The sequence below is a fragment of the Merops nubicus genome, unplaced genomic scaffold (genome assembly GCF_000691845.1).
Source record: "Merops nubicus isolate BGI_N331 unplaced genomic scaffold, ASM69184v1 scaffold46248, whole genome shotgun sequence".
Lineage (NCBI taxonomy): Eukaryota > Metazoa > Chordata > Aves > Coraciiformes > Meropidae > Merops > Merops nubicus.
The window spans coordinates 381-22,804 of record NW_008624670.1 but is presented as its reverse complement, the minus strand read 5'-3'; the positions used below and the strand labels follow the sequence as shown (position 1 = coordinate 22,804).

General features: G+C 45.2%; 1 protein-coding gene across 1 annotated transcript; it reads left to right on the top strand.

The window, feature by feature from the left end:
• Positions 1–488: 488 nt before the first annotated feature.
• LOC103777858 (C-Jun-amino-terminal kinase-interacting protein 4-like) lies at positions 489–7,517 on the top strand (the record flags this gene model as incomplete). The annotated part of the gene is made up of 6 exons (XM_008945420.1): positions 489–660; positions 1,609–1,722; positions 3,514–3,552; positions 4,419–4,595; positions 5,345–5,482; positions 6,906–7,517. Coding segments are annotated over 6 exons (756 nt in total), but the record flags the coding sequence as incomplete, so codon positions are not given.
• Positions 7,518–22,424: the final 14,907 nt, after the last annotated feature.

Here is a 22,424-nt window from a genome sequence, read left to right as displayed (position 1 = left end):
TATATATATATAAAAAGTGAAATTAAGGAATTTGTACAACAGTGAAGTTGTTTTGCTGGTGGATTACGTGTATTTTGCACAGGCGGGCTTGTGTGCAAGACCAAGGTTTGACAGAACTAGGAAGAAAAACACTTTTCTGGGTGTATGTATCTTGTGCTGTGACAGGAGTACCTCATACCAAAAAGGCTCCAGGTTCAATGGAGACAGAAGATTAGGCTGGGACATGATACGTAAATAAAGATTAAGTAGGAAGCTGTAACTTTGAGATCACACTCCAGAGAAGGGAATCAGCATCCTTACTATTACTTTCCCAGCATCATATGGTAATTGTTGGTAAGCTAAACACTCTATCTGTTGGTGGTCTTGCACATCAGAGGGTTGTAGATGATTTAAGAAAACTGCCAGTGCTGACAGTGCAAGAGTAACAGAAGCGTCTTTCTTACTCTTTACTTTTTTTGTGTTCTAATTTGAAATCCAATCTTTCATAGAAGTCTTTTGATGCACACCCAAGAAGAGAAAGCCAAGTGAGACAGCTGGCATGGGTGGGTGATGGGGTCTGGGTGTCTATTCGGTTGGACTCCACCCTGCGTCTCTATCATGCGCACACCTATCAGCATCTACAAGATGTGGACATTGAACCTTATGTAAGCAAAATGCTAGGTAAGTTGATAAGGAAAACTGTGTTCTTACACTTCTTGCTGTTTGGAGTTTTCCTGTTAGGGGTCAGGCAATTCTCACTGCAGCCTAGAGGCAAGGGTGGGTGGAAGGTTGGTGAAACTCTGTGTAAACTTGACTCTGGAAGTAGAAGCCTGAGTCAGTCTGTGATGCACAATGTGGGTGATACCTATTCTGATAGTCTGATCCTACTTCATGTCCCTAAAATCTCAGGACTAACAAGGAAAATGATGGTTGGGTTGGACAGGCATCTACAAAGACTCTAAAATCCTGCAATTTTTTACTGTACTAATGCCTTTTTAAGTCTAAGAGTGGGAAGAATCCCTTTACTTGCCTGGAAAATATGCCTCTCTTTCAAGAAAATACAAATGCAAAACAGCAATTTTTTATTGTTATTGAAGTTAACAAGCTTTCGGATTTTTTTTATTCATGTTTATAGAAGAGCAGTTTGACCACCTACATAAAACAACTACTACAGCTGATTAGGCCATAGGAAATACCTCTCAAGTAACTACTGTGCTGTTCCTGATCAGCCTTTTTCCTTTCTCCTCATAGTGCTAATGGATGAGAAATTTTAGTGGATGATAAACCATTATCTTACATCCATAAACTCACCTTTTTTTTTTTTTTTTTGTTGGAAAAGCTGCCCTAGTGCTTTAACCCCCAAAAGACCTTACCATGCAGCATTATGGAGCCTTCATACCTCTGTGGTTTCTCACAGTTAGTCAGTCTCTTTCTGTATAGATTCACAACTTATTTAACAGTGTTTTAGCCTTGTAGGTGATCTTTACAACTTACTTGTCTTTGTGTCTGTTTGAAGTGGGAGGGAATTACTTGTCTGCGTGGTTTGGGAGCTGGAGTTAAAAATTGCTGATATGGAACTAAAATTATCCGTGCTCATAATTTTTGATGAAAAGCATCTTTTGTTTTTAGGTACTGGTAAACTGGGATTCTCATTTGTGAGAATCACAGCTCTTATGGTGTCTTGTAATCGTTTATGGGTAGGAACAGGAAATGGTGTCATCATCTCCATTCCATTAACAGAAAGTAAGTAAAATATAAATGAATAGCACTGTGCAATATGCTATGGACACAAAAAGAGAACATTAAATGCCATTCAGATGCTTGCTAATGGGTAGAAAGCTTTACTGCCAGGTCTGAGTCTTCCAGGTTTGTAACAGATTTGGCCTGTGATGTTTAGCACCTAATCTCTGTACATGGCTATACTTCCTCTGAGCAAAAAAGCACATCTCCAAAATCTCCTGTACTTCAGTTTGAGCAGTGTTGCTGCAGCTTGAATGAGACACGTTGAAGGCTTAGAGGTGTTATGGGCTTTAGCAGCATGTATAGAAGTCTATTGCTTGTAAGAGATGGCTTTAGTTTTCTCATTAATGTTATTTTTGATCACCCAAGTAGATTTTTGTTTGATTTGAATGAGTTGGTGTTGTTGCTAATACAATTTGATTGGCTTCAGCTCTTGAGAATTCATCACAAAGCTGGTATAAAGAACTGGAATATCAGTAGTGCCAACTGCTTTAAGGGACGTGTTCAAAGTTATGGAAGTTGTAAACACATCCTCCAAACAAGGCACTAACTTCTAGATAAAATTCCAATAAGGCACATCCAGATATCTGCTTAATAACAGACCCCGAACTCTTGTCATAGGCTGAAACTACTTGGGGGTGCATGAGGAAGCATCCAAACACGGGCACTTGAACCTCAGGAGAAGGGAACAGTCCAGTTCAAGGGCAAAACAAATCCTAAATGGGTAAAGCTTTCCTAAATAGGTAAAGCTTGGTAAGAATCTGTGTAAATTCATTGCATTTAAAACAGGAAAAAAAAAAAAAAAAGGAAACCAAACAAAAACACAACACTTGTTCCTGAGACTAAAGTTAAAGCACATGGATAGAAATTTCAGAAGCTGAAATATGGAACTTTGATATTCCTAATTGCACTGTTGAAAGTAGTAGCATCTGACAAAATTTTAGGATAACTCAATAGTTAAAATCTTTGTGTTGTATCTGTTTTGTTGAACAGCACATACATGCATTGTTTCTCATACTGTTCCATTACATTGTCCATCCATTCAGTAAATGTCTTTTTTTGCATTGCATGAATGTACTAAAGAAGGACATACTTCTATCACGAATTTGAAATAGTTTGAATTGTGCTTTCAAGAATTATAGCTCTTAATTTGCATCAAGGTTAATTTAATAATGTTTCCAGAGGAGTTTGTTTTAAAATGGTAGTGAACATGGAAAAAAAAAGAAAACAAAAAAAACCAAACCAACACACTTTTAAAGCTGTTCAGTTTCCTTTCAGTTGTCAGTTGTTCATGAATCTGAAGAACTATTTGTGGGTAGCCTGATAGTGGGCTTGAGAACCCTTCTTAAAATATTCATGGTTTTCAAAAGCAGTCATATCCTTGCATAAGCAAATTGCCTATCTCAGTTCCCTGGGTCTCAAGAGCAGAGCACCTTCAAGATCTGCAGATGGTGTTTTGAAAGGGCACTTGAAAACTTGAGGAGTTATATATTATTTTGGTAGCCTCCTTAAAGAGAGAAAGGGGAAACATTGCTAATCAATAACAAACTTGATAGTGTTAAAGCACATGAAAGTGACAGTGCTTTCATTGTCCGTTTGTACTGAAACCTTTATAACAAGATGCCGTTCTTTGACTTTTGAATTTTCTGTAATTAGATATTTACTGTTTTTAGGAGCTAAAATTTTAAGCTCTACCTTATCAAAAACCAAAATACAAGAGTGGTGGGTTCTCATTAATCCTTCTCCTCTACTGTCGTACCTATCCATTTCCCCTTTCCTCCTTTCTCACTTTAGCTGTAATCCTCCACCAGGGACGTTTACTGGGGCTGAGGGGTAAGTGCAGATCCTGAACAAAAATCTATTTTCAGGCTTCTAATAGCCACTTTGAGGCTGTTTCCCACTCCTTATAGATTTACCCTTTGTATGTTCCTAAATGTTTTTCCACTTGCAGTTACTGCATTGCAGCAGTTTTATGTTTGCTAAATGGCCACCAATCTGCTCAGCAGTTTAGTATATCATCCTGTGTTGCAGCTGACCTTTCATACAGACTTTGTTTTTCTTCCAGCCAATGTGATACCATATCTTATAACTTTGTCATTAATCCACATCATTTACTGTCTTGTTACAAGTCACTGTTTCTTTCACTACTTTGATAGTCTTTGGAATGGAGATGGCTTGTATGTCTAGCATGAGTACTTCTCTGTTTTAATGGATTTTAAAACTTCTCAGTAAAAACTAGATGTAGAACTACAATAGGGTAGCTCCTTCATGCCCACCAGTGGCTATTTTTAGAGAATTTTTTTCTGGCAAGGGGATACCCTATGATTAGTTGGAATGAAACATTCCTTAATTCTGTGTTGAAGTACATCGAATTTGCTCATACTGAAACACATTAGAGATACTTATTTTCTATGAAAGATACAGTCCTTTCACAAATTGTTTCCAAAAGTAGGATATTAAAATCTGGTGTTTATGCTAGACTAATAAGAATCCTGCTCCATTTTCTGATGTACTTAAAATAACGAAGCATGCGATCTTTTTTTCTTTCCAGCTCTGTCTTGAATTGGCATTGCTGCCCTCCTGTTTCATTTTTACCTAAGTTGGCTTTAGCTTTTAGATGGTACCATAAAGTTTTTTTAACAAATAACCATTTCTGTAATTTGTATTTTCAAGTAGAAAACACTTTTCTTCTTTTACAGCTAATAAAGCAGCAGCAGGCTCCGGAAACCGTCCGGGAAGTGTAATACGTGTGTATGGTGATGAAAACAGTGACAAAGTGACTCCAGGAACATTCATTCCCTATTGCTCAATGGCACATGCTCAGCTTTGCTTCCATGGGCACCGTGATGCTGTTAAATTCTTTGTTGCAGTACCTGGTAAGGTTTTGTTACTGTTCTTCAAATGAAGTCTCTTTGTCGCCCTCATTTGCCTAGTTAAACACAGTGTTTGGGCAAAGGTAGCACGCATATGAAATTGGTGCATTCAGAAGCAATTGGTAATATTTAATTTACAAGAGTTGAGTTCCTCAGTGCAGCACTGACCTAGTGGGAGGAAAAGGGTTTGGCCACAGAGAAGTGTTGTGCTTCCATCAGTAGTTATATCTGCTAACTGACGTAAGGTCCAGTTTAAGAGCTGGACATCCTGCAGGTAGGATGAGCTGCTAAAGGAAAAGCCCCCAAAGGAAAGAATCTCAGCTGAGAAAGCTAAGTTTCCTAAAAGCTGCAGCGCTGGTTGAACACCCTGTCAGTGCTTCTATGCACCTCTTGTGCTGGAAACAGATGACAGACGTTTGCTTAATGTGCTGACATGCACTCAATCATTTCAGTTGTGTGTCAGGAAGTCTTCGAGTCTGTTCCTATGTCATTCTCTAGGTCTGCAGGCCTGTGCTGTGGAATCTATCAAGAGGCATTTAATTCTCTGATTTCCATTGAACTGACCTGAACAGATTCTTTGTCTCTTTAGAGAGATGAGATAAAAGCAAAGTTAGCTTTGTCCCTTGCTGAAGAGATACTAGAATCCAAAATTAAGTGTATCAGTAGGCATTAAGGATGTCATCCAGCGCTCAAATATAGGTGGTGGTGTTCTGTGAGATGTGGCATACAAATGTATTCTGTTTTTAATCCAGGTCAGGTTGTTTGCCCACAGAGTAGTGGTGGAACAGAGCTAACAGCTGATAAGCCAGCCCAAGAGTCCTCCAGCCAGAGTCCCTTAAAATCAATGTTGGTGATAAGTGGTGGAGAAGGATATATTGACTTCAGAATGGGTAAGAAATCCAGATGAAAATCAGTTGTAACCTCTTCATAGTGAAAAGTCATTAGCCATATAGTAACTTGTGTTGTGATTGCAGAGCCCATTTGTGTGGTCAGTCTGTGTATGGTCTTTGCTAAGCAAGCACAAGGATAGAAGTGTCTTTATTTTCACACATACAAACATACACCCCTTTTCAACTTCTCTTCCTCCATATAAGTCATGACCTCTGAGTTGACTGTCTAAAAATGTTCATTTGACAAAAAGTGCCTAAAAAGGAGTCGCGACTCCTAGACCTGGTTCTGATCATTTACCTAAATCTGTCTATAATGCTTTTCAAAAACAAACAAGAAAAGAACTCACAAAAATCACTACAAAGAAAAAACCATGGGGGCCACCCCAAACTGTCATCCCACTAGTCAGTGAAGAAGCTCCTGCTTGTGACCTCAGTGGAGTTATATGGGAGGCAGAACTTGGGGCAATTCTGTGCCACACTGTAGCATAGTAAAAACTCTGCACTTATTCCAAACTAGCTGGTATAGCCACATACCAAGAGTGTGGTTTGCTGTCCTTGTGGCATAATGCAAAGCCATGAACTCAGGTGTCAGTGCTTCAGCTGCATTAGCTCAGCCATTACCACATTACTGCAAACTGCCTCAAGAGCAACTTCCTCAGACCTCTGAAGCAGTCTAACCAGAAAACCAGCCAGACTGTGACTTAACCTTCCTGAAGTTGTAGGCCAGTTCCCATCTCCTCTGATTAAACCAATGTTCTTCTGTACCACAAGACTGCCTCTGTATTCGTGTTTATTAACGTCTACGTCCAGTTTTGTTTGGTGGTTAGTCTGTTGCCTTTGATCCAAGTCAGCTCATGTCACCAAGAGTTTAGAGGCAGTTACAACACTGATTTTCTCTTTTGAAGAGCAGTAATGGAGAGTTAGGCTTAAGGCTGTCTCGTGCAGTGTGTGCAGAGAGGTGACCAGCTCGGATAGCTGGAACAAGAGGGAAGAAAGGGAAAGGTTCATCATAGATGTGAATGCTGCATTGTCTCACTTGTGCTCAGTTACTGCCCTTCTGTCCAGCACACTCACATGGGTTATGTGTTCCTGCTAGCACGCTTTCTTGTAGCAGACCATCTCCATTTCTGCCTGGGAGGTGCTGCAGGTTTGCAAATGAGGTTGCTGTGTCTCTGCCTTGAAGAGTTATAGGTAATGAAATGTGTAGAATATGGACATTTGTGAAACTGCAGCCCATTTTTGGGTTAGAACTGAAGAATGTGACCATTGAAATACTAGGCCTAAATAATTACATAACAGACTTTGTTTGTAATGCATAAATTCAGTTTTGAATGTAGTGTTTTTCTTGTAACAAACCAAGTGACATCTAGTTTTACATTTGGTGTTCATACTGGTTTTTATTGTCTGCATGATTGTTTCTCAGGTGATGAAGGTGGAGAATCTGAACTCCTTGGAGAAGCTCTACAACTTGAACCTTCTGTAGCCAAAGCTGAGAGAAGTCACTTGATAGTGTGGCAAGTAATGTGTGGCAGTGAGTGAGCCTGTAGGATGCAGCTGGAGACCTTAAAAAAGATAAAGAAAAAAAAAAAAAGCAAAAAAAAAAAGCTTCTGCATGGTTTTTTATTTTGTGAAACCTGTTTCACTACATGATGTTGAAGCATTTCTTTGCTGTTTAACTTTATATTGCAAATCTGTCATACCTTTAACTATACAGGAATTAGCTTGTGCTGTTTTACTGCACCCGTGTTACATGGAACAGTGTAATGAAAATGGGTCTGTCTCCAGACTGGTGTGCACCCCACAGTCAGCAACTGAGACATTGGTTTTACTGTACCACAGCAATCTAATGTAGTTCACTTCTTTGGTAGTCTCACTTGAGTTGAGCTTTATTACAACTGAGCTTCATTTCACTGTATAATGCATTGAGTAAAACAGCAAAGTTATTCCCAGAGTAGTAAAAAAATTGACCAGTTTATAAAATGAATTGTTAAAACTCACCCAAATACTCAGTGAGGGCTAAAGCAAACTGTAAATTTCAGCTTTTATTTTCAAACCTGGAAAATCTTGCTTACATAGTGTATATGGTTTAATTTGCTACATTTGTCAGAATTTTGGGGGGGCAGAGGGGAATGTATAGGAATTAAGACGACAATATTTAAATAAAATCACCTTTTCACTATTGAACCTTAAAGTTTGAGAACTTCTGCCCTCCATATTGAGCAATTTTGAGCGTAGTATTTTTCCATTTCCCAGCACAGAACAACTTGGTTTCCAAAGGGTGTTCTTAGGATGATTTAAATTTGAAAGCAACTGTAAAATTCTTGAACGGGGGATATGTTTTGTTCTTTTCTTGTCTTAATTTCTTATGTCCTAAGCACTAGGATGATCTTCTCTGCTTAGCTGGTCAAACTCATGAGGCACTACATGTGTGAAGGTTAGAGACCTCGATTAGAGCATGAGAAAAGACTGAGTGTACAGGAAAAATGCATTCTGCCCAAGTGAGATTGTAAAGGAACTTTAGTGCCAGATAATTAGGTACAAAATGTATTTTTTTTGTAGTTGCGTACCCCAGTTTAGTTAAATAAAACAAAAACAAAACCAAAAACAACTTTAGCAACAATGTTAGCAGGTAGCACTAAGATTCAGCAAATTGAAAGTCAGGAGACTAATATTAGGCTGACATTCTGTCTACTCACCATCTATTTTTTTAACCATAAGTGTGAGTTGAAGACTGTCTTCCTTTTACATTGTATTTCCTACATTAGTGTCAGACTTAAGTTAAACACTTCATGATTTCTGTACTTCAGAATATTTTAAAACCCAGATTTGCTCTTTCGTTTAGTCTCTGGAAAGTAAAAGTTTTGAGGGGTTTTAGTAAACATCTGGCATTTACCCCCAAAAGATTGGGACTGTTCTGTTCAGGTTAGCACAGAAGTGTAGTAACTTGATTTCATGTCAGAGAGAACTGAACAGTTTGAGGAGTAAATATAGAAACACTTTTTTAAAACTGCCTAAACATTTTTATGCAATAGGAGCAGTTCTGGTCTATCAGGCAAACATGTGTTTATATATTTTCTTAATTTTTTTAAATGAACACATTTAGCTGAGGTCTATTGTGTAAATATATATTTAGGCAGCTTTTTCAAATGCATATCATAGCTGATAAACCAGAAAAACTCCATTCAGGTCTATTGGTTAGATTTATATGTATAAATACTTTTTAAGCGACATATTTTGTACACAGCTGTTCCTCTCGTAAATATGTATTTAGGACATGAACTATGTAGTAAAAATCCTTATTAAAGATGTCTAATATCTTGGTAGTATTTTTCTCTTCAGAATGCCAAAAGTGATGAGAGCATGTTGTTCATAATTTGCTTTCCAAATTCATCTTGAACGTCACTCTTAAAGTACTTTGGCTTAAATATGAAGTCTGGGAGCTTCTTAAAAATGATACAAAAATACAGCAAGTAAACTGAGTAAACTCTCTTAGAAAGACTTGTTTAAAACTAAGACATGTATGCTGAACCTGAAGCACACCTGAATTAACTTACAAAATTGGATGTCTAAGAAAAATGCTGTCTAAACTTCTACTGTTGTGCAGAATCTTCACTGTGACTGGTGCAGTTTCATTGCTTCTGCCATTTGCCTAAATTTTACTTTTTTTGTCATTGGAAAACAGTCTCCAAAGCTGTTACTCACTGGTTGATTGTCACGTTCTCATGTTCTCAGAAAAAAAAGCGCACAATTCTGTTCCTTGGTTCTTGTGTAATTAGGGATGAGCTTGTTTCTCTGAACGGCTTTACTGCTGTCAAACAGAGCAGTTCAATCTGGCAAGTGTGTACCTGGTCTTTTGCCAAATGTATCTGGTCCACCGTGCCATTTTAGCCACCTCAGTGGGCCAACTCCTTGCAAATTTTTCAGAGAATGATTGTTTCTGTCCAAAAGTGTAAGGGTTTTAAAGGAAACGGTAGGATAACTATGTACCACTGGGTATAGATAAAAGGCATGTGCACTTCCCTGTATTTCTCATTTAAAAACTCTATCCCCTGTCCCAAGGTACAGTAGATTAAGTGGGTCCCTACTGTCATCGCAGTGCACTGGGATTTGTCAGCTCTGCTGAAGGTCGCTGGGAATGGTGAATCCAGCACATAAAACCCCCAGGCCCGAGGTGACCATGCTCCCCGACAGAGCTGTCTCAAGAATGTCTTTATGCACACACTCATGCGACTAAAGCTTCTTACAAATAGGAACTAATCTCTTGATAGCTACAGCTTGTTAATAGTTTGGAAACATTTCGAGCACAAAAAAATGCAGCACATTACCTGCCTGGGGGAGGGTGTTTGCATGGTGAAGGTGAAACGCGTTGTGTAAGCTGCTGCGGCGTCCGTTCCTCGTCAAGGTCTTCCTGCGTTGGATCAGATAGAGCTGGCAGAGCGTAGACACTTTATCATAGGCTGCCTTAGTAACAAACAAATGTTAAATCTCTTTTATTATACTAACTGTTCTAAAGAACGTGTGTCTTTTAAAATGCTGTGTAACTGAATATTTATTTCCATGTTGAGTATTATAAAAAGTTACCAAAGGATTAAACCTGACTTAGCACTCTTGTAAGTGGCCCTGTTGAGACAGGATCTTGTGAAGGCCCTGCTCTGTAAAACAAGACACGGTAAACTCAAATACAGTTCTTTAGGGAAATTAAATGTTTCTTTTTCTAACAGGGTTATGCCATATTGTAACAACCCATGTTGCACCTCAAAGCATTTTTCTATACACTAAGTGTCTCTCCCGCCCTCTAACGAGATTAAGTTTCCTTTATTAATTTTGTTGATGCACATTTCTCAATCTTTTAAGCATATATTTTAAACATTTTATGGTCTGTAATTTTTGGAAGTTTTGTCTGTTGGACACTTTACGCTGAATTTTACTTGCCTCTGTAATCCGAGATCGATACTACAGCGTTAAACTTGCTGTCTGTTAAAACTTGAGGCTTCTTTTCTGTGAGCAGAAAAGCTCATATAGCAGTGTAGTTATTTCAGTATTTATTTCTATTATTGAATCCATGGGGTTCAGAATGTAACTTTGTACATGAAATATATATAAATATGTATATGAAACATCTATTGGATTGGTGTGTTCTTTGTAGTCTCATGTCAAGTTCAAAGGTTTTTGGTGCTACCAGAAGGCATAATGATTGTGTGTTTTACCCTAGCAGCCAAATATTGCCATCATAAACACAGGTAGTAATGTATTTGTCAGCCCACAACTATAATCCTGCTATCTCATACTGGGCCTGAGTCAAAACTGAAGAAAAACTTTGTTCACTGATTGGCTCCCAAACGATGCCTTGCTGCCTTCTCTCTTACATGGCCCACAAACCTTCTGATTCATAGCTGAAGAGTCTAGAGGAGATTCATGCGGCTCACATGTAACAGTTGCTGACACTGGAATTTTTTTTTCATGTTTTCTTAGCACCTTACCAAAGATCCATCCAAACCCAAACACGTGTTGGTTGCTTGCTGCACAGTGAAGGAATCGGTATAATTACAAGGCAAAAGGATGAGCACTCTGTGGCGAGAGATTAATTTCTACTGCAGAAACAGAACGCTTGGCTAGAACCAAGTTTTAATTTCTTTGCTGGATCATCTGCCACTTTCTAACCACATTTTTCCCAGCAATGGATCTCGATCAGTATGTAACAAGTGGCCATGCCACTGGCAGTATTTGGTTAAGCTTTGTTACAGTGGGTTGGGGTGGCCTCTCCTCATGCAGTGGAAACCTCCTGTCCCCTGCTGTGCCATCCAGTCCCTCACCCTTGCCCTGTGAATCTGCACACACTTGTCACTCCAGCTTCTCTCTGGCAGTAGTGAAGGGCCCACATAAAGTTCTTGCTTTTGAATTCCTCTAGGATGCAAATAATTCACACTAGAAAACACAGGAATCATCTATGGTGCAGAAAGTGCCAAGTGTGGTGTTACTAGTGTTGCATCAGCTTGAAATATTATCACCTTGGTGCTTAAAAAAATTCTTTTTACTGGAGTTTTCTGGCAGGATTTTTGCCTCTCCAGATGTACTGACAAATTTCCCTCTCCTCAACAGTGTTTGTTCTTGGGATGTGTCCTGGTGTGTCACATGCACGTCACATCGTTGCACTGTGCTAAGTGTGAGTACATATTAAACAGGAAGAAGCACCATAAATCTTTGTGGGAAGTATTTAAGCTCTCCTGGCAGCCCTGGCCACCCCTCAGGTCTGTGGGTAAGTAATTTAATTTTCCAGATCCCATTTTGAGTGCTAATAGAATACTGGACTGGGTTAAGGTTTTACAAATGTATTTGCAGACTGAAGTTTTAAGCCATTGTAAATACTGAGGCCCTTCTGCAATGAACGTGGTGATACCAGGAGAAACACTCGGGGTTTTGTAGCAGGTTTTTAAAAAGTCAGGTCAGTTCTATCAGTCGCCTATAAAAAGAAGTATTCAGAGTACGTAAAAAGTTAATAGCCATACAAGCAGTGGGAGTGTTTCAATGTGAATGCTTGTTATTGGAAAAATACTTGTTTGCTGACAATTAAACCTTGACTTTATTGAGAGAGATTGAGATAATGTCTCTTTTTCTACACCAGAATAGCAAACCAAAAGGAGAGATTCTTTTCACCATCACCTCTTTTCTCAGCCTGCAATCTGTTTGGAAGCTGAGTGATACAGTCTGTAAATATTATTTAACATTATGATTTCTAATGCACAATTGCCCCTTAAGTCTCCTATAGAAGCAGCTCTGAGGAGGCCTTCTGGCCTCGGACCATGCTCCACGGCATGGCGCTCAGAACTTACTGCAAACTTGTGTGGTTATAGTTAACTTCTTAAAAAGTTAAAAATTGTTTTCCTGCTTTTCAAAGCACTCTGTGAAGTGACGATGGGAAGGGAGCTGATGAGAAGTGAAACGTTTGTTGTCTGCCTGTGACTGTAACCAGGATGGGAAGCCCAGGGCTGGGCGCAGCCTGCGGTGTGGCTGAACACAAGATGGTGCTCTTAGAATTCAAAGGCAACAGGGAGACCTGGAGGGGGAAATGCTGGAGTGTTCTCTTCTGCCTGCCTTTCAACATCCACGTTTCAGCTTTCCTCTAACAGCTCTTCAAGGTGAAGCTGTTGTGTCAGCAGTCAAAGAAAGGGAAGGAGAATGGACATGTTTGAGAATCAGAGGGATCAGCAGGTGCCTCTCCCTTGCCTTCCCTATCTGCTGTGGTTAGGGCTCGTTGTGAGGGTTTCTCTGCCTATGGTATGGGCCCAGCCAAGAGGCCAGGCTGGAGTTTCTTCAGCCTATTGCCCTGGATGCTTAGAAAGGGGAAAAGAAAAAGGTTTCCTTCTTTAAACAAAGAGATGCTGAGCAGCCCCTGTGCCCCGGGCAGGGTGGGCAGTGCCTGCAGCGCAGGGGGCCTGGCAGATGCTCTGCACCATCCCCCGCCTGCCCCTTCTCCTGCTCTGGGAGAGTCCTGCTCCTGTTTGCAGATGGGATATTAACGGCCCCCTTCAATTCTTCCCTGCCTGGCCATGGAGTTTTCTCTTCCCTCTTCCACCCCTGAGAGCCAGGGCTGGGGAGCACTGTGTCCTGGGGCTCTGTTCTGGGGGACAGAGCTGCTGCCACCCCTGTCCACGGCCAGAGCAGGGTAGTGGCAGTGGCACTGCATCGTTATGGTGTCAGCAGCAGGCTGAGCTTGGGGCCTGGCTTGCAGCTGCAGTTCTTGGGGCGTCCTTTTAAAATAAAGCTGGGCTGATGTTTGAGTTTAAGGGGGGAAAAAAAAAAAACTAAGTGGTGCACTGGGTGAGACACATGTCCCGGTGCCCTCTCTGACAGTGGCTGGAAGCAAACGCCTGGAGGAGGGAGCAAGAACAGGGCAGACCTGTAGGTCACCCCCCAGCCTGCTACACCTTCAGGCTTGAAGACTCTGCTTCTACCTTGTGGAAACAGCTGGAAATGGTGCAGATCTCTGCATCCCAGCAGGAACAAAAAGGAGGAAAACGGAGAGCTTACTGCTTGGCAGAAGTGGCTGGGATACCTCTGGGTACTCCTCCAGATGTGGTAAATACTGAGAATGAGATAAAGCTTCACATTTCTTCTGCAACTTATGTTGTGCCACTGCAACACTGTCACAGGGATGTGGGTGCCATGAACAGCTCTGTCCCTGCTCGCCTGGGGCAGCGTTTTCTGCTCCCTGGGATGGCAGAGACATATCTACAGGGTTGAGAAGCACATGGATTCAGTGTGAAGAGTTTCAGCCTTTTGGGCCAGACCTGGCAGCAGTGTGGGGTAGGTAACTGCACTGGGAAATGGCGTTAAAGGCTGGTGGGGGAGGCTGATTCCAGGAGAGAAAAGACACTGAGCACTTTTTTTTTGGCTGCTAATTGATGTGTTCAATGAGAGAACAGCAGGACGTGTGTGTGTGGGCAGGGAAAATTGAATTCTTGTCAAAATTGCCCAAAAGGTAATGAAAATCCCTGTGATGAGAGGTGAATTGTGCAGCATCCACAAAACCATTAGGGTCTGGTTGACTCACTTGCGAATAAACACTGTGTGGGTGCTCACTAGCAAAAACATCTCTCCTGCCCCTTGCAGATGTGCCTCTATCCCATTCCTCCTGGGAAGGGAGGATGTTGCAGCCAGGGTCTCTGCACACAGTCAAACTTCAGAGGTGCAGGGGGATCAGGATCAGTCCCCAGTGTTGGAAACTCAGAGCACCAGACGCGAGGTACCCATCCCTGCCTTGCTGCAGGGAGCTGTGGTTTCCCACATGTGGGAAAAGAAAATCAGAAAGAACATCCCAAGAGGGCGAGGTGGCACCAGGAACATCCCCAGCGATGTCTGACCGGCCGTGCCATTACTATGAAACACCAGGACAGAGTAAAGATTTCATGCAACAGGAGGAAGAAATTTGCTGCCTTTTGGGTGATGACATGGTGTCAAAAACCAACCTGCCAGCTCAACGCAGCAAGTCAGGTGCCTCTCACCATCTCCTGGCAAGTACTTTGTGTCCAGGGCAAACACCAAGGGCTGAGATTGGGGTGGGGTTTCCCACTTGGTGTAGCCACACTCCTCGTAAGAAGCTGAACGTTGGCTCTCCTGTGCCTTGGAGCAGATGCCCACACGTCCTCCAAGCCTCCATCTCTGAACCCTCCAACTGCCCAGCATCACTACATCTTTAACAGAGCCCAGACAAAGAAATGCTACAAAAGGAGCTTAGCAGAGCACTGGACTAGGAGCCCCATCCAAGGGTAGTAGTAATTTAAGTTGCATAAGCCAGTAGGTCATAGCTCTAAGGCTTTTATAGGCCATAAATCTATGTTTCCTGGATTTTATAGCTTCTAGTTAAAAATATTAAAAATATTATGTGATGGGAATAAGGAAGTTGATCATCTCTTAACACAAATGCGGTGCTGGAAAAGGTTCCTCATCCCACAAGCAGGGGGGTGTGCTCTGTGGGAAGCCCAGGGATGCTCCCTGAGCACAGCTGGCTGCGAGTGAAAATGAGACACTGTCCTGTTCATGTGTGCTGCAATCGAGGGGCTTGGCCAGCACCACATCACCGTGTGGTGGCACGATGTTGTGCCCTCCCTTTAAAGAGCATCAGCATCCAGCATCTTTATTTCTGCAGAGTTTATGGCTGTGGAAGGTGCGAGAACTTACTGACTTCTAATAGCATGAAGTTGTTTAGCGATTTTATTTGCCTGACAGCACTGTGCTTTCTGGGATGCTTTAGGAAGTGTAGTAATTAAGTGTTTTTATCTAACGTACCCACTCGGGCAATGTTAAACATTTGCAATTGGTAATTGCAATTCAGGGACTGTCCTGGTCTGTTCAAGGCTGTGACAGGCACTGGGGCTGATCAAAATGTAAAAGGCTGAGCTGGTGGCCCAAGAATGGACACCCAAACCATGGCATACCTCGAGGCTTCAAATTCGATGTACCCGCTGGGGGAGCGGCTCTGAAACCATGGTCTGGGTACATTTAGTTCCCGTGGTGTGTTTGGGGCATCAGGGACCTTCCTCCCAGGAATGACCCCTGGGTTCAACAGCCTCAGTTCTGCAGACTTCGAGGCATGCCCACAACTTTGACAGGGCTATTCGTGTCCCCACAGGAAGCATCCACTTTGCTTCTTGCAGGACCAAGAACGCTGCAAGCCTTAAACTGAGGGCCTGAGAAGGGAGAGGAGAAATCAGATTTGCCAAAAAATACCCTGAGTTCCTTTATTACCACAGAGGAATGACAAAAGCAGCAACAACCTCAGGAACTGTGGCGAATGGGGAAATGTCTTTCCTTCCTCCTCCTCAATGAAATGAGTTATTTGCAAGCCAGAGCTTTCTCATTTCCCAGCAGATGAATGTTGGACTTGCTCTTTCTTGCTGTGTGCGAGTGTGCTGGGCTGGGTCACTGCCCTGTGCAGGACTGAGGGGGCATCACCCAGCATGATGCACCTCCCAGCAAGCACTGAGGTGGCCCATAAGGTGTCTAAGCCATTTTTGTCCTGTCTCTGCTGCCAGCTTTGTAATAATCCTGGTTTGCCACCTTCTCCACTCAACTGGTGTCTGTACAAACGGTGAGACATCTGCTGCTTCGTTTTAGCCTGGTCCATGGTTTGATAGATCCCTCTAACATTTGGCTCACTTGTATTTCCCATCTTCTCCGCTTTGTTCATGAAGTTTTTGTACTCCCCCGGGCCAGTGCTGAGCCCTGTGCTGCCATGAAGCTCCTGCCATTAAAGCCACTTACAGTACTCCATGCTCCAATGTCTGGCTCGAGGACAGAGCCTTTAAACAGATCACTCAGTGTACAAATGTCTCTCTCTCCCCTCATAGTCCATGTTTTCTGACCATCTCCATCTCTCTCTGGATTTTGCCTGCTCTGTTGTTCAGCATGAGCAGAACACCTCTAACATGTGACCATCCTCACGAGGCTTCCTAAGCCATGCAGCACAGGGGACAACACATCCCCCTTGCTCCCTGGTCGTTTCCTGGGGATCTCCTGCCTACCTGGCTGCTCCTTGGCTGTTATTTTTGCTGAGAGATTTTATTCTGCATTTGTGCTTTCAGCTCATGCTGCACTTTGACTCAGTTTAATATTGTTACTATCTCAAACCCACTCCTTGTCACATATCTCGGGAGTAGGCAGGAGACATCCAAGAATCTGAAGCCAAAAATAAGGAGAATGACAGAAAATAAAATGATGACTTTCAAGCTCTTCTGACTCAAGCCAGTCTAGCTCTGCAGCGGGTTTCCAGGGCACCCAGCGGGATGCACCCTCAGCCATGGCCACACACCCGATTCACTCTCCTCTTCCCAGTCCTGGTCCTGTGCTCCTGCTGGCCAGGACAGCACTGGCTGTGCCATGAAATGTGAAGTTCTCCTAAACCTCAGCCCCAGATGGCTGCAATGCCCTTCGGTCTGCTTGTGCACCCTGCACACACCGTGCAGAAGCAGCACCAGGACCCAGGGGTAGGGAGAAGGACTGAGGAGAGCAAGATATTTATTTACTGGCCAAAAAGTGCTGGGTTGTTCACAGCCAGGATAAATCTGTTGTGCATCCATCCCTCGGCTCCCTGTGTAGCCAGAGCTGCTCAAAGCCAGCTGTCCACCTGCATCCTCTTGGGTGCTGGGTTCCCCTTTGGGTGCTGGGCTCGCCCCTGTGACCGGCCCTTCTCGCAAGGCATCAGGCTACGTCTGCTCTGCACCGTGTAGCGTTACCCTGAGGAGCACACGGGCATCTGCTGGGCCAGGCACGACCCCCGGGAGCAGCCACGTGAGAGGTAAGAGGCTCCACGCAGGGCCTGGAGCAGGCTTGAGGGGCAGGGTGCAAGCTGGGGAGCTGCATCTGGTGGGGAACCCAGGGAAGCTGGTGCACTTCTGAAAAGATCTCTGTGCTCGTCTCTGTGCTCACCTCTGCCACTGACCTCAGAGGTCACCCCAGGCTGCTCCCACACAGCCCCACTTCAGCTGTGCCGTGCAGGGGCTGCTCCCGTCACACCCCTTCACAGGTAACGGGGAACTCCAACACCTACCGCAGCTCTTATGGTTTGTAGTTGGTTGAACTTCACTTAGGATCGTGATTGGTGAAGGCATCGCGACCCTAAATTTTAAAAAATCCTTACCTATTTCATTCTGGTTTTGACTGCCACTCATTCTTAGAGCTGAGCTTGTTTTAAATATCTTTCTCCTAATCTGAGCTTTCCCAGTCCCAGAAAAGCAAATGGATGAGCTGAGGGCTGTTGTAGTGTTGGACTTCTCCTCTATCAGTGTTGTAATGTTTGAGTCAAAGGTTTCCAGGGAATAGCAGCTCAGTTAAATAATTCTGCTTCTGGAGGATTTAAAGAAGAAACTTTCCAGCTGATCTCATGCACTATATGCTATATTTACAGAAACTAAATATCAGGCATAAATTGTCTTGAGTGGTGCCTTTAAACTAACAGTGATATTTTGATCTGCCAGCCAGATCCCCGTGACTATCACGAGGTGTCTCTGAGTACCCCCTGGATCCGCAGGACACATCCAGGCCTCTTGCCTTGATCCTTTCTATCACTTGAGCACCAAGCAGGGTTTGGACAAAATCCGGGCTTGCAACCCAGCCAGCTACCGGTGCTGGTCCCAGCGAGGGGCAGGCGGCTGGGTGGGAGTGCTGGGAAGTCTCCCTGGGAGTGCTGGTGCCGGGCGTGGGGCAGCCAAAAAAGCCCTGATCATGCTGTCTCCAGACTCAAAGATGGCCCAGAGCTGTGGCTTTTCTTTTCCAGACCCCTGTGTGGGAAATGCTGGTGCACGTGAGGCTTGCGCAGGCTCCCCGGGAGCGGCTCCTGCAGCTTGTCCATGCACCCACCTCCCAGCAGCTCCCGAGAATACAGCAGCGGGCTTGTGCCAACAGGGTGGCAGTGGCCCTGGGCTGGTGCCCTCCTGCCCCTCCCTGGCCCCTACTCACCCTGGGGAGTGGTGGCTCAGCCCCTGTAAAATCCAGGACCTGTGTGGCGTGGGGTGAGAGGAACGTGGTGATGGCCAGGGCAGGTGGGGGGGTGACCCCCACCAGCTTCCCATTGCTGGAGGGGCACTCGCTTGATGCCCCAAGGCTCGGGCTGTTAAGTATGACCTATAGCTCCGACAGATCCTATCACTGCTATTTTTAGCTCTCTCACTTCTGGTGTGAGCCCTGCATCTATCTCTTTTTGGCCTTTTATTTTCAGTTTCTTATTGCCATTTCCTAAACCTGTCTCAGGCACCAGGTGGGCAGCAGCTGTGGATGTATTTTTGTCTCCGTGAGGCACAACGAGATGGCCCCAGGGGTGCGGGGGCCCGGGTTCTGCTCTGCTCAGCCAGCAGCTGAACCCCAGCCAGGGCTGCAGACGGTGTGTGGCAGCTGAGCCCCAAACCAGCGCCCAGCCCAGGGCAGTGCCCGTGACCCCCAGCTGCAGGGATGACCATGGCTGCTCCTGCTGGAGACAGAGACCATGGTGGGTCCATCTCAGCTGTTTCCAAATGTGGCTGAGGATACAGAAATGGGGTGCTGCGTCGGTTTTGGGGTGGTGTTTGGGGGTTTGTACAACTGAGGTGTGAGCTCGGCCAGCTCTCGGCGAGGGAAGATGCATCCCTGCCACAATTCAGCACAGACCTGGTCCTCCTGGCACGGCCGCCGCGGGAGCGTGCAGAGTGAGGGAGCAGGGGGGTGATGAGCACAAGTCCGAGAAGGGCTCCAAGTTCCTCCCTGCTCTGGCCGGGGTGATTGGTGCTGAGTCAGCCCTCCCTTGGCACCAGGGGCCCCTGGCAGGGACCCAGTGGGCTGGACAGGACAGGAGAGGAGGAAACGTGGCCCTGGGGGCGAAAGCGGGACTGGGAAAGGAGGAATACCCTGGCTGCTGACGGGGTACAGAAATAGCCGGTGCCCTGTTCCCTGGAGAGCAGGCACCCAGGATGGGCATGGACAGGAAAACCCTCCTCTGAAGCAAGCAACCAGGGCAGTATCCAGCTTCCTCCTGGCAGTGCCACTTCTCCCAGCTGCTCCCACCACCTCCGGGCTCCCCAGCATGGCTCCATCCCCTCTGCCCAGCCCCTTCCCTCCCTGCAGGCCAGGAGCAGGTCTGAGCGCCACCAGAGGGATCTGAGACTTTGGCAAAGGAACGAGAAGTGTCTGCAGGGTGCTGGGCCAGCTCTGCTGCTCCGTGCAGACGGCTGGTCTGTGAGTGCGTGGCCCTGCCTGGCAGGCTGGAGCAACCTGCAGCCTTTTGCAGAACAACCAGGCGTCTCTTGTAAAACAGCACAATCTGGGAACGCTGCTTTCGTGGGTTATTGGTGGATGCGTGATGGAGGCACACAGCTAACCCTGCTCCAGCACCCACCCTGCCCGAGGGCGCTGGTACTGCTGGCTCACCCAGCCAGCACCCTGCAGCGGCTGCCCAGCCCCGCTGCGCCGTGCGAGCACATCGCCACACTGCTCTGCCCAGAGGAATGGGGCACAGAGCCCTGCTGCAAAACAAAGGGAAGGGGCAGCCTCAGCACCTGTCTCCCCAGTCAGGATGGGTATGGGTGGTGAGCACCACAGGGTCCACTCCAAATCCGCTCCAGTGCTCCGAAATCCTTCGCAGGGTGTGCTGCTGGAGAGGACGGTTCCCATCGGAGAGCTCTGCCTGGGCACAAGGCAGGGGCTGCCCTGGGCCCGCTGCAGCCGCGGGCAGCGACTTTCCCTCTGCTCATGAAGGTGTGGGAAATATGTTCAAGGTGAGGTAAGATGTCTGGTTACCTCCAAACACATTTTCCAGACTTCATTATATTTCTCCTCCAGCAGCATACGCTCCGGTGAAGATGAGGACGGGACCAATGATAGATGAAACAAGCAGATGCAGCAGCAACAGGGCTGGGCTGGGGCAGGAGGGAAGCAGGATCTCAAACCTTGCTGGTATTTGTGGAGTGTGTAGCTGACAGGGACATTTTAGAGCTATGAATACAAGCTGACGTACGTACATGTGTGCAAACAACAATCCTGCTAGGACAGGACATGCCGACCATCTTCAGGCAGGGAATTCTGGGCAGTCTTTTCCAAATGAAATCCCTTCATGTCAGCATCTGGGATTTGTTGTTGCCATTCATTTCTCTTTTTTATTGTCCTTGCTTTTTATGGCTTTTTATATCAGCCTTGGTGCTAAAGATTTGGTTTATTTAGTGTGCTTTTTATGAGCTAGCTCCCCTGCTGCTAGCTGCTGTTGCAGTCACTCCAGGCAGGGGGGAGACTGAGCCCAGGGTTTCTCTGTGAGATGTTACCCTCTGGATGCTCCCATCAGCCTGCATGGACAGAGACCCAGGTTTCAGCAGCAAAACGGTGGATGGATGCAGTCCTGGGATGAATACCAGAAAGGTCCATGGCAGTCTTCTTGACTGACAGGCAGATCACAGCAAATGTAACACCATGGTATTGCTGCTAATTTGTTGGGAAGTGCAGGCTGGTGATGTGTGGCAGTTACACACACATCTGCCTGCAGAGAGCGAGTGGAAGTGGAGGGCTCTGAGCAGAGCCCCTGTGAGAGATCCACATCAAACCAGGCGCTGTGGGAGGGCCAGATGCATCGTGCAGTGACGGGCCCCAGGAAAGCTTCTTCTTCTCCATATTAGCCCTTATGTGAACAGGGCAATGAATGCTTTCCACAGCCTGGTATGATTTAATGTGTGCACTGTATCTTCCCACCCATTAATCTGGGTGGCAGTGGCAAGGTGTTTCTATATGTATTCAGTTAGTACGAGGAGGTTCACCAGACCCCTGGGCAAGGCACTCCATGAGGACTGTCAGTAAGAATGTCCCTGTATCTCTGAATATACAAACTGGGTAAGAAAATCCTGTTCAAACAGGTGAGTGACACAACCTGGAGCTATGCTGCAGTGAGCGCTGACTTGGTGTTGCTCTTCCAGATTGGAAACACATCTTCAACTTTTGCTCATGGGCTGAAAAAGAAAATAAAATAGGGGAAAAGCACAGGGTAAGAGCAGTGTTCATGATGGACCTCATTAGTGCTGTGGCTGGAAGTTCCTTCTGGCTTGGTCCCTCCAAGGCTCTCACCCCAGAAGCCTTTTCCCATTGCATAGAACATTCACAAAACCTTCCAGACTTGGGCTGGTCTCCAATGCTTTGAGATGGACACAGAGCCCACCTGACCCCCCGCTGCTGAAGGGGATATGAAAATAAAGCAAATGGGCTATCTTTGATCAATAAGTAATATGAAAATGCACATGTCCTTCAGGGAGCTGTCACACAGGACATGGGAGGGTGACCAAGGGGACCTGCTGTAGCACCCATCTCCAGAGAAACAGCAGCCCAAGTCCCTAGCAGCCAGTGCAGTAGTGTGCACACAGGGGCTCTCGTGCCTTGCTAGGCACAGGGCACTGGGATAAGGATGTTGCTTTTATCACCTTTTTCTTGTGTTACCTCTTTCATTTTAGGGTATGGCCAAACCAGACCATGGAGTAAAGTTCCCAAGTACTGAGGAAGAGGGATGAGAGCCTGGACTCACCCACCCTCCAGCCTAATGAGCCTAATTGTCATCCTGATCCTAAGACAGACAGCAGCAATCTGGAAACTGAAGATGATGTTTTGGCAAGGGCAGGTAAAACCAAAACCAGCAGGGACTGGCTTGCTTATATCTTGATTTTTAAGCAGGTTATGAAGGATCCATCTCATCAGGCTCCCGAGTGCTCTCAGCTCCAGCAGCTACCAGGCATTTAGCTGAAAGGTCCTCTGGCAGCCAGAGGTTCAGCAGAGCATTCAGGCGCGTGCCCATTGGAATGGCATCCGACAACATGGCTCAGAAACTTGCTCTCATTCAGGGAACACCCCAGCTCAGGAGGCATGTTTTACTGGAAAAGGGAATTTAACTGCTGAAGAGTAGGATGGAGTTTTCTGCAGTGTAATTATATCTGTGTGAAGGCTTGCA